General features: G+C 39.7%; 1 protein-coding gene across 1 annotated transcript in view; it reads right to left on the bottom strand.

The window, feature by feature from the left end:
* The window catches only part of snx3 (sorting nexin 3), a 44090-nt gene extending 33420 nt beyond the window's left edge, over positions 1–10670 (bottom strand). The window contains exon 1 of the mRNA XM_061885699.1: positions 10462–10670. Coding sequence (XP_061741683.1) covers positions 10462–10623 — 162 coding nt within the window. The 5' untranslated portion in view covers positions 10624–10670. The remainder of the gene's footprint in view (positions 1–10461) is intronic.
* Between the last annotated feature and the right edge of the window lie 2123 nt (positions 10671–12793).

Here is a 12793-nt window from a genome sequence, read left to right on the forward strand (position 1 = left end):
GTGGTCCCTTCCAAGGTTTTTTGTTGTTAACAAGGGTTTGACTTTTTCTTGCCCTGATGTTGGATCTGAGCCGAGGATGTCGTTGTGGCTTGTGCAGGCCTTTTGAGACATTTGTGATTAAGGGCTATATAAGTAAACTTTGACTCACTGATTGAAAATTCCTACTCCCGAACAAAATATGAATTGAGATAAACGACAATGAAGCAGGTATATCATAGGCGAATAATAAAGCGAACACAAATCTCTTTACGCAGCATTTGTGCACTCCAAAGTGATTTGCATGAAGTATTTATCCCACACAACTCGCAAACTTGCTCAGAACAATAGCCAGAATTATCAGGAACATTATCAGTCTTTTCCTTCAGATAAAAAAACTCCTTCCATTAATTTAAAAAGCATTTTGAACAAACAAGACATTATAAAGTTTTATTTCCATGAGTCTTTGTCTGAAAATTCCTCAATGAACTCCCTCCCGCCAGTCTTTCTTTGCTTCGAACCTGTATCCGCTCCAAGACCTTCTTGGTAGTAGCGTCATGTTTGTAGCGCGATCTAAGATAATTGTTGATGCTGTCTGCTATTTAACATCAGCTTAGCCATTAGAATATGTAATGTTTGTAATATGTGCCAATATTACAGCGGACATCAAGGACAACAAGAGCTGGGATGTTGACTTGTGAAGAGCTGCAGAAGCCTTGTGAGGTTCCTCGTTAGGAAAAAATAAGCATTACCAGTGTATAGGGGGCACAAGGTGTATGACCAATATTCGCAATAGAAAGTGCACATTGACACTGGGACTTCACATGCATGTGTGAAAATACAAAGAACCAAACTATTCATTTGTGAAATCAGACTAATTTAGTACATGGAAACGTGTAGTCACAGAGAGAGCTTCTGCCAGACTGATCAGGTATACCTCATAAAGTATGGCCAACTCGGTTTCAGAGTTGGTCCCAAACATGGCGCCGTGTAGTTATGTGAGGGGCTTTTGACCAATCAGAGAGAGTATGGCCAGACAATCTCCTAAATTGCGGGTCAGCAACCCACGGCGCTTGAGCCGCACGGGCTCTTTAGCAATGCCCTAGTGGCTCCCTGGAGTTTTTCAAAAACGTAAAAAGACGGGGGGGAAATATATTTGTTGTTTTAATAATGTTTCTGTAGGAAGACAAACATAACACAAACTAGGGCTGGGCAACAAAAACGATATATCGCGGGTTTGTCTCTGTGCGATATGGAAAATGACTATATCATAATATTCGAGTATACACTCTCGCGCAGTTGCTTTTAGCTGCGGGCATTCAGGCTCTTCTCACTCTTTCCTGCCTCTCCTCACAGACAAACAAGCGCACATTCTTACATACATCACGTCATACGTCACATGCGTGTCTGCCCTCGCAGGTCAGAGAAGTAGCAGACTGGGCTACGTTAGCTGCTAACGTAGCCGTACGAGAGAAAGAAGGTGCGGATCTGGTAACAAATGAAGGAAGACTTCATTCCCAACAAAAACAGCAGGGTTTCGATCGTCTGGCGGTGGTTTGGCTTCAAGTGGGAATGTTGAGCATACAACCGTAATTTGTCATGTGTGGGGCAATAGCGTTGCTATAAAAAGTAGCATTACTGCTAGTATGTAGCATCATTTGAAAAGTCACCTTAGTAACATACCACATAGTGAAGGGCGAATACTATTTAAATTCCTATTATGCAGCTCATTTTTATTTGACACTTAAAATGTCTTTGACAATCTTGCACTTTATGTTGTGGAAATGACATGAATGTTTGTGCCATTGCTTAATAACTTTAATAAATGCACTTTTGGTCAATTGACTTAGTTGTGATTTCCTTCTCTGCATGAAAGTTTAAAAGTAGCATATATCAATGCAGTATGAAGAAGAATGTATTAATGTAGACATATACAATCATCATACTGCTGTGATTATATGCATCAAGTGTTCATTCAATGCCAAGGCAAAATATCGTAATGTATATCGTATATCGCGATATGGCCTAAAAATATTGCGATATTTAAAAAAGGCAATATCGCTCAGCCCTAACACAAACCTTCCTAAATGTTATAAAGCCCACTGTTTAATATGTTTGTGTTTATGCTTCACTGATGAGAGTATTTGGCCAGTGCCTTTTGTCCTACTAATTTTGGCGGTCTTAAACTCATCGTAGTTTGTTTACATGTACAACTTTCTCCGTCGCCACAGAACGATGTGTTTTATGCCACTCCTTTGTCTCATTTTGTCCACCAAAAGTTTTATGCTGTGCGTTAATGCACAAAAGGTGAGCTTTGTTGATGTTATTGACTTGCGTGGAGTGCTAATAATCCATGCTAACATGCTATTTAGGCTAGCTGTGTGTACATATTGCATCATAATGATTCGTTTGTAGGTATTTTGAGTACATTTAATTTCCTTTACTTATGCACTCTGTGTATTTAATTTATATTTGCATGTCTAATGACATTATCTGTATGCAATATTGGCTACATTTCTTGTGGTGTGTGCTATGTTGTTCCAGGCCACAGCAAACATTACCATTTTGTTCCAGACCACAGTAAACTTTACCGAGCTTGCAAAGATGGTAATAAATCAGTTAAAAGAAGAGTGCCTGTCGTTTCCTTTAACTTGGGGACACACATCTATACCTTTGGCAGATTTAAAGGCCTACTGAAATGAATTTTTTTTATTTAAAACAGGGATAGCAGGTCCATTCTACGTGTCATACTTGATCATTTCGCGATATTGCCATATTTTTGCTGAAAGGATTTAGTAGAGAACATCGACGATAAAGTTTGCAACTTTTGGTCACTAATAAAAAAGCCTTGCTTGTACCGGAAGTAGCAGACGATGTGCGCGTGATGTCATGGGTTGTAGGGCTTCTCACATCCTCATATTGTTTATAATCATAGCCAACAGCAGCAAGAGTGATTCGGACTGAGAAAGCGACGATTTCCCCATTAATTTGAGCGAGGATGAAAGATTCGGGGATGAGGAAAGTTAGAGTGAAGCACTAGAAAAAGAAAAAAAAAATTAAAAAGGCGAGTGCAGTGGGAGCGATTTAGATGTTAGACACATTTACTAGGATAATTCTGGAAAATCCCTTATCTGCTTATTGTGTTAATAGTGTTTTAGTGAGATTATAAAGTCAGGCCTGAAAGTCGGAGGGCTGTGGTGACCGCCAGTGTCTCTGAGAGAAGCCAATCAAGGAGGCAAGATGACAGCCGCTGCAGGAGGCCGCTAACTCTGCACAAGTAAGAGCCGACTTAATATCACAATTTTTTCATCCAAAAGCTTGCTGGTTGACATGTGATAGAGAAACATTTTCGCTAAAGCTTCACAACAAACAAAGAAACACCGGCTGTGTTTCGGTTGCTAATGGCAGCTGCAATCCATCGCTTTCCACCAACAGCATTCTTCTTTATAGTCTCCATTTTTAATCGAACAAATTGCAAAAGATTCGGCAACACAGATGTCCAAAATACTGTGTAGTTATGCGATGAAAAGAGACGACTTTTAGCCGTAAGTGGTGCTGGGCTAATATGTCCGCTCAACCAAATAACGTCACAAACACGCGTCATCATACGAGTCATCATTTTGCGACGTTTTCAACAAGAAACTCCGCGGGAAATTTAAAATTGTAATTTAGTAAACTAAACCGGCCGTATTGGCATGTGTTGCACTGTTAAGATTTCATCATTGATATATAAACTATCACACTGCGTGGTCGGTAGTAGTGGGTTTCAGAAGGCCTGTAAGCCAGTAATTTCCAGGAGTTATCCAACCCTCTAAGACACTAACTAAATGTGTTGCCATCATTATAATACTTACATATGGCTTTTAACTTTTTGAGGCACCAGACAGATTTGTTTTTTTGTATTTTTGGTCCAATGTGCCTCTTTCAACATGTTGGGTTGCCAACCCTGTTCTAAATGACAGGTCAAAAGCCCCTCTTTTGACTGGAGGGCATCATGTTTGGGACCAACCATGAAACGAAGTTGGCCATTCTCTCTCTATACACAACTCTGTACCTAATGTTGAGACCAGAATGTGTAGGTGCGAGATAAAAGCAAATCAACGGAATCTTATTTATGTGTGATACTATTTACAGCAGGGGTGTCAAACTCATTTTAGATGGGGGGCCACATGGAGAAAATTCTACTCCCAAGTGGGCCTGACTGGTAAAATCCCTGCACGATAACTTAAAAATAAAGACACCTTCAGATTGTTTTCTGTGTTTAAAATAGAAGAAGAAGATTCTGAAAATGTACAAATCATAATGTTTTTGTTTTTTTACACTTACATGTTGCGGTTAATAGTATTCTATCTTTTTCATTATTTATATTTTCTGAATGAATGATGTGATAATGTTTATCAGTCAACTCAATGGTGTTCATTTTCAATCAATCGAGATAAAAAAATATCTAAATCAAATTACAGTATGCCATCTATGTAGTTTGGTAGTGGGGGTGTATAATGTAGCCCGAAAGTTAGGGATGCATGGGATTCTGGGTATTTGTTCTGTTGGGTTTATGTTGTGTTACAGTGCGGATGTTCTCCCGAAATGTGTTTGTCAATCTCGTTGGTGTGGGTTCACAGTGTGGTGCATATTAGTAAGAGTGTTAAAGTTGTTTATATCACAACCCCCAGTGTAACTTGTATGGCTTTTGAACAAGTATGCCTTGCAGTCGCTTGTGCATCGAGTCAGCAGCCGCACACTAGATGTGGCGGGCAGGCACTCAGATAGCATAGTATCAAAGCGGACGCGACGACATGGTTGAGAAGGACGTTTAAGGCATTGCCATCATGGCACGCCCTCAATATTGTTGTCCGGGTGAAAATCTGAGAACATTGTCCTGGGGAGATTTCTGGGAGAGGCACTGAAATCTGGAAAACCTCCCGGAAAAATGAGGGGGTCGGCATGTGTGCAGCTGAGCTACATCAGAGTTATCCAAGAGCCGCATGCGGCTCGCCGACCGCTGATCTACAGAGATACAAAGAATTGCTATTGCAACATCCAGTAGACACATGTAGAAGAGCTGTTTCTTTCATTCAAAAATTTCAGGTTAATTTGTGTACTTAGCAAACTCATCCCGCGGGCCGGATAAAACCTGTTCGTGGGCCTGATCCGGCCCGCGGGCCGTACATTGAGACACCCCTGACTTACAGTGTCATAAACAACAGGATGTTCCCCAGTCAATTTTGCTGTGTTCCCATGCACTTCTGAATTACAGCTGAAAGGAAATCTGTCAGTGTGTCTTTTAAAAATGGACGTTCAAGTAATGAGTAATATGTAACTGACTGTCTGGTCTGTGTTACACAATGCTGTCATAATTTTTACGGTCTTATAAAGCCAGTAGCCTTGCATTCAGCCACTCGCAATTCTAGCATGAGACAGAACATGTGCCTTTTAGTCATTCTTTAGCTAGTTTAGCGAGGCATGGGGGAGAGGTGCTCGGAAAACAACCACTTTTTCAGCTCCCTGCAATGTCTTCGCTCGGAGAAGGAAGGAAATGTCTCAAAGGGAGGTGAGCAAGAGGATCAGGGTGCATCCTGTCTGCTCAAGCTGACTGGCAAAATGTGTTCCCCATTGACCACATATTACTACATAAAACAGTTGAGTTGAGTTTGAGTTTATTTGGAACATGCATGCATTCAGCATAATACATCAAAAGTTCCAGTTTCTCTATTCAACATGTTCGAAAAGGAGTAGGAAGAAGCAGAGCTTATTTAGGCCTACCCCTTTTCCGTTACATAAAAGTTGCTAAAACTTTTGGTCACTTCCTGTTCTCAATTTATTCACAATAGACTGCATAAGTAATAACAATAGAAATAAATAATAATCGGGGAAGTAAGTTATATTTCATTGGGTGAGATGAACAAGATTATCTAGAAGATGAATGGATGGATAAAATAAATTCAGAATGTTTATCATGGTTCTTCTTCTTTGTACTTTGTAAACACTTTAAGTTTGAAGTGTTAATTGATGCGGATCACATTAGTACATTGTTTGATTTCTTTGCTTAATCCATTCCATAATTTAAATTCACATACTGATATACTGAAGGTCTTAAGTGTTGTACGTGCGTACGAATGTTTTAAATTACATTTTTCGCTAAGGTTATATTTCTCCTTTTTTGTAAGAAGAATTGTTGTATATTCTTTCTTTGTGTATAATTTTAGCTGTTTGCAAATTCACTATGTCGTGGAATTTCAGTATTTTTGATTTAATAAATAAAAGGGTTTGTATGTTCTCTATATCCGGCATTATGTATTATTCTAACTGATCCCTGGTTCAAATCCCACCTAGTACAAACTTCGTCACGTCCGTTGTGTCCTGAGCAAGACACTTCATCACCCTTGCTCCTGATGGGTGCTGGTTGGCGCCTTGCATGGCAGCTCCCTCCATCAGTGTGTGAATGTGTGTGTGAATGGGTAAATGTGGAAGTAGTGTCAAAGCGCTTTGAGTACCTTGAAGGTAGAAAAGCGCTATAGAAGTACAACCCATTTATTTATTTATCTTTTTTGTAACACCGTTAATGAATGAAGTGTACTTTTGTAGTTATTTCCCCATATTTCTGCACAATAACTCAGATATGGTAACACAAACGAGCAGTAGAGAATATGAAGTGATATTTGGTCTAGAACATGTTTTCTTTATTCATTATTGACGTGTTTCTTGCTACTTTGTTTATTTTTTTTACATGAGATTTCCAGTTCAATTTATCATCAATCATTATGCCAAGAAATTTGGTTTCATTTACTGTTTCAATTTAGGGTGCGAGATAACAATGAAATAGTAACACGATTATAACCTAGTGTAGAAGACATGATGGGGGATTATTTGGATGGACAAATCAACTATCTGGTAGTCATGGGTTTGTTAAAAACCATAGTCTTTCCAGTTTAGCGTTAGGTATGGCTAACTTAGAAAAAGAGCTAAGTGATCTGAACTTTGACCAAAATTGTGATCAGTAAAGAAAAGACATGTTTGTAAGTCAAACGTTACTGCTCCTTAAAAGTGCTCACACAGCAGTTGTGTCACTTCCTGTAAAAGGGACAATCAACTGAATGTAAACAAATTTGACTGAAGCATTTAAGTCCCATCTTAAAACTCATTTTTATACTCTAGCGTTTAAAAATAGACCCCCCCTTTTAGACCAGTTGATCTGTCGTCTCTTTTCTGCTCTGCACAGATTAGGTGGCCACAGATGACGCGCTAGCTGTTCAGTCGGGACACGGGTGGACCATTCATCTGTGCATCAGTTGGGGACTTCTCTGCACTGCTGACCTGTCTCCACTCAATATGATCTCCGGCTGGCCTCACTGTGGACTAGACTTAAGGCTGGGCGATATTGGCTTTTATTAATATCGCGATATACGATATATATTACGATATTTTGCCTTGGCCTTGAATGAACACTTGATGCATATAATCACAGCAGTATGATGAGTATGTGTGTATACATTAAAACATTTTTCTTCATACTGCATTAATATATGCTACTTTTAAATTTTCATGCAGAGAGGGAAATCACAACTAAGTCAATTGACCAAAAGTATATTTATTAAAGTTATTAAGCAATGGCACAAACATTCAAGACATTTCCAAAACAAATTGCAAGATTGTCAGAGACATTTTAAGTGTCAAAAAAATATGAGCTGCATAATAGGAAATCAAATAATATTCGTCCTTGACTATGTGGTACGTTAGTAAGGTTATAAAATTATCTTCATTCTCTATCGAGTGACTTACAAACGATGCTACATATTAGCAGTTGTGCTACTTTTTATAGCAACGCATTTTCCCCCCACACTTGACATATTACGGTTGTCTGTTTGACATATTCCCACTTGAAGCCGAACCACCGCCAGACGATGGAAACTCTGCTGTTTTTATTGGGAATTAAGTCTTCCTTCATTTGTTACCATATCCGCACCATCTTTCTCTCGTACGGCTACGTTAGCAGCTAATGTTAGCTACGCTGCTACCTCTCTGCCCTGCGAGGGCGTGTATGTAACGTGTGACCTGACAGTTTGTGACTTATGTAAGAATGTGCGCCTGCTTGTCTGTGAAGAGAGAACAGGAAAGAGCGAGGAGAGCCTGAAGTGTACGCCCGCAGCTAAAAGTCCTGCGTGAGAACGTATACTCGAATATTAAGAATTAGTCATTTTCTATATCGCACAGAGACAAACCCGCGATATATCGTATATATCGCCCAGCCCTAGGTATGACACTAAAATAATATAAGCAGATAAGGGATTTTCCAGAATTATCCTAGTAAATGTGTCTAATTACATCTGAAACTGTCCCACTAGACCAGGGGTCGGGAACCTTTTTGACTGAGAGAGCAACGAAAGCCAAATATTTCAAAATGTATTTCAATGAGAGCCATATCATATTTTTTAACACCGAATACAACTAAATGTGTGCATTTTTAAGTAGGACTAATATTTTTAGAGTATAATAAGTATTTTAATCTTTTTAATAACATTGTTATTCTGGAGCTAACCAATAATAAATAAAATGTCATGTCTGTTGATCATGTTTTCGTTTGGTTATGTGCTGTTTGTCCTTTGGACTCTTTAAGTTCCTGTTGTTTTCCACTCCCTTGTCTGGTTTCCTTGGTTACTCATTTTGTCCACCTGTCTCTGGTGGACAAAATGCCCGCTCACCTGCTTCCCGAGCACTAATCAGAGGCAGTATTTAACTTCGTCTTTGCCAGTCAGTCGCCCTGGCGTCAATGTGAACTTTTCTTGCTCTGTGCCGACTTGTTTCATGCCTTGCCATAGTTTCGTACTTCATGCCATTCCAAGTAAGTTTTGTTTGATTTATGTTCATAGTCTGTTTATGCGTTAGCTTTGTTCCTTAGTTGTGCCTCCACTGTGAGCGATTTTTGTTTGTATCTTTTTATAGTTTAAATTAAATCATGTTTTTACCTAAATGCCATGTCCCGAGTAGTCCATCTGCCTTCCTGGGGGAACGACCCTGCAGCAAGCTGCGACCCCCCCATCGTGAAATAAAATACTTCTTACCATTAATGCGACTTCTTGAACAGGTGCGGTAGAAAACGGATGGATTGATTTAAATGCATGAGAATGTTTTATATTTTGCACATTATTTTTAGCACTGTGATTACCAGCGAAATTATTCATAATTATCGTGTTAAGCAATGTCAGCTAAGATTTATATGAGAGCCAGATGCAGTCATCAAAAGAGCCACATCTGGCTCTAGAGCCATAGGTTCCCTACCCCTGCACTAGAGAGTCACCTTTTCTTTCATTATTAGTGCTTCACTATAACTTTCCTCATCCACGAATCTTTCATCCTCGTTCAAATTAATGGGGAAATCGTCGCTTTCTTGGTCAGAATAGACAGTCATCTTTTCTTTTATTATTAGTGCTTCACTATAACTTTCCTCATCCACTAATCTTTCATCCTCGCTCAAAATAATGGGGAAATTGTCGCTTTCTTGGTCAGAATTGCTCTTACTGCTGGTGGCTCACATTATATATTTGATGTTTGATGTTTCCCTCTTACACACATGTAAGAGGGATGTGTTCTTTGGCTATGAGTTGTTTTTTCCCCTTGGCCTCAGTCTCCAGGGCCCAGGCTTAGACTGATATTTTTATTTTATTTTAATCTTCTATTTTTTTCTCCCATTCCCCCCCACCTTGTTTACCTGTATCTCACCTTTTTTGTAAGGGGCGCTGGAAGCCGGCAGACCCGTCAGCGATCCTGTTCTGTCTCCCTGTAATGTTTGTCTGATCTTGAATGGGATTGTGCTGAAAATTTTAATTTTCCTGAAGGAACTCTCCTGAAGGAATAAATAAAGTACTATCTATCTATCTATAAACAATGTGAGGATGTGAGGGGCCATCACACCGGTGACGTCACGCGCACATCGCCTGCTTCTTCCGGTAGAGGCAAGGCTTTTTTTATTAGCGACCAAAAGTTGCGGACTTTATCGTCGATGTTCTCTACTGAATCCATTCAGCAAAAATATGGCAATATCGCGAAATGATCAAGTATGACACATAGAATGGACCTGCTATCCCCGTTTAAGTAAGAAAACCTCATTTCAGCAGGCCTTTAATAAACAAATTTGACTTTGCAATTTGCACAACGTTTGTATTATACTAGGTGTAAAGATTATACAATTAACACAAACGGAAGACCGTATTATAGCAAAAAAAGCGTTCCAGATTTAATCTATTGCTAAACGGACGAATGTTATGAGCCTGCTAGCAAGCGCCTACTTACAGAAATTGCGTTTATCCATGGCTGTATAGTCGTTAAAACTATCGTAGCCACACTCAAATACCGACGACACAATCCCCGATACATACATCGCAATGTCACTCGATAATGGCCTTTATTAAATCGGCCCAAAGACGATGGCTAACGTTAGGTAGCTATCTTAAAGGCTAACGGCATTAGCAACTGACACTGAAAGCTTACCTTCAGCCGGACTTCATACGTCGTATATCTGCCTCTGCCAACCCCAATCGTCTGGGGATTGCGCACGTCAATCTCAAGAAAGTTACTCGGCGGCCCATATGCGTCGTTGAGGTTCTGAGGCTTGGTAAAGAGCCTTCTTGTATCAGCTATGGTGTCAGCCATTTCTGCCCTGCTCTTTTCCAAGCCAGCAGAACTGTCAAGCTAGTGTGAAATTAAATATGTATGTTCCGGTTTGGAACTTCAAAATAAAAAAACTCCAACGACTGAGACGTGTGTAAAACCCCAAAAGCTTGGTCATATAAATAATAAGAATACACTTTTTTTATTTTACTTATGGGTATAAACTTTTGTTTTTGTTTTAGCTAGCACTTTTATAGTTTGCGTCCATTTTAGTGGTAATACGTATTTTACTAGTGTTGTTTGAAAACCACTTCCGGTCAGCTGACATTCAGGTGACTGTTGTTCAACCAACTCCATCCTGGTTTGTTTACAATCCGTCGCATTGGGAACAGGGATCATTCAAAAACAATATATACGCAGTTTATTCAAAATTGGGCATAATAAAGCACGGAATTTCAAATATCAATCAATCAATCAATGATTATTTATATAGCCGTAAATCAGTGGTTCTCAAATGGGGGTACGTGTAACCCTGGGGGTACTTGAAGGTATGCCAAGGGGTACGTGAGATTTTTTTTTTAATATTGTAAAAATAGCAACAATTTAAAAATCATTTATAAATATATTTATTGATTAATTCTTCAACAAAATATGAATTTAGGTTCATAAACTTTGGAAAGAAATGCAACAATGCAATATTCAGTGTTGACAGCTAGATTTGTTCCATAAATATTGATGTTAAAGATTTCTTTTTTTGTGAAGCAATGTTTAGAATTAAGTTCATGAATCCAAATGGACCTCTATTACAATCCCCAAAGAGGGCACTTTAAGTTGATGATTACTTCTATCTGTGCAAATCTTTATTTATAATTTAATCACTTGTTTATTTTACAACAAGTTTTTAGTATTTTTATATATTTTTTTCCAAATAGTTCAAGAAAGAACACTGCAAATGAGCAATATTTTGCACAGTTATACAATTTAATAAATCAGAAACTGATGACACAGTGTTGTATTTTACTTCTTTATCTCTTTTTTTCATCCAAAAATGCTTTACTCTGATTATGGGGTACTTGAATTTAAAAAATGTTCACAGGGGGTACATCACTGAAAAAAGGTTGAGAACCTCTGCCCGAAATCACTAGTGTCTCAAAGGGCTGCACAAACCACAACACCAAACCACAACGACATCCTCGGTAGAGCCCACATAAGGGCAAGGAAAACTCACACTCAGTGGGACGTCGGTGACAATGATGACTATGAGAAACCTTGTAGAGGACCGCATATGTGGGCAACCCTCCCCCCCTCAAGGGGAAGCGAAAGCAATGGATGTCGAGCGGGTCTAACATGATACTGTGAAAGTTCAACCATAGAGGATCCAACACAACCGTGAGAGTCCAGTCCAAAGTGGATCCAACACAGCAGAGGGAGTCCCGTCCATAGTGGAGTCAGCAGGAAACCACCCAAGCGGAGGCGGATCAGCAGCGCAGAGATGTCCCAGCCAATACACAGGCGAGCGGTCCATCCTGGGTCCTGACTCAGGACAGCCAGCACCTCATCCATGGCCACCGGACCGGACCCCCTCCAGTGGGACAGAGGAGAAAAAGAAAAGAAACGGCAGATCAACTGGTCTAAAAAGGGAGTCTATTTAAAGGCTACAGTATACAAATGAGTTTTAAGGTGAGACTTAAATGTTTCTACGGAGGTGGCATCTCAAACTGTTACAGGGAGGGCATTCCAGAGTACTGGAGCTCGAACGGAAAACGCTCTATACCCCGCAGACTTTTTTTGGGCTCTGGGAGTCACTAATAAGCCGGAGTCCTTTGAACACAGATTTCTTGCCGGGACCATATGGTACAATACAATCGGCAAGATAGGCTGCAGCTACACCGTGTAGTATTTCAAACGTAAGTAGTAAAACCTTAAAGTCACATCTTAAGTGCGCAGGAAGCCAGTGCAGGTGAGCCAGTATAGGCCTAATGTGATCAAACGTTCTTGTTCTTGTCAAAAGTCTAGCAGCCACATTTTGTACCAACTGTAATCTTTTAATGCTGGACATGGGGAGACCCGAAAATAATACGTTACAGTAATCGAGACGAGACGTAACAAACGCATAGATAATGATCTCAGCGTAGTTAATGGACGAAATGGAGCGAATTTTAGCGATATTACAGAGATGAAAGAAGCCCGTTTTAGTAACGCTTTTAATGTG

Source organism: Nerophis ophidion, linkage group LG24, assembly GCF_033978795.1.
Source record: "Nerophis ophidion isolate RoL-2023_Sa linkage group LG24, RoL_Noph_v1.0, whole genome shotgun sequence".
NCBI classification, from domain to species: domain Eukaryota; kingdom Metazoa; phylum Chordata; class Actinopteri; order Syngnathiformes; family Syngnathidae; genus Nerophis; species Nerophis ophidion.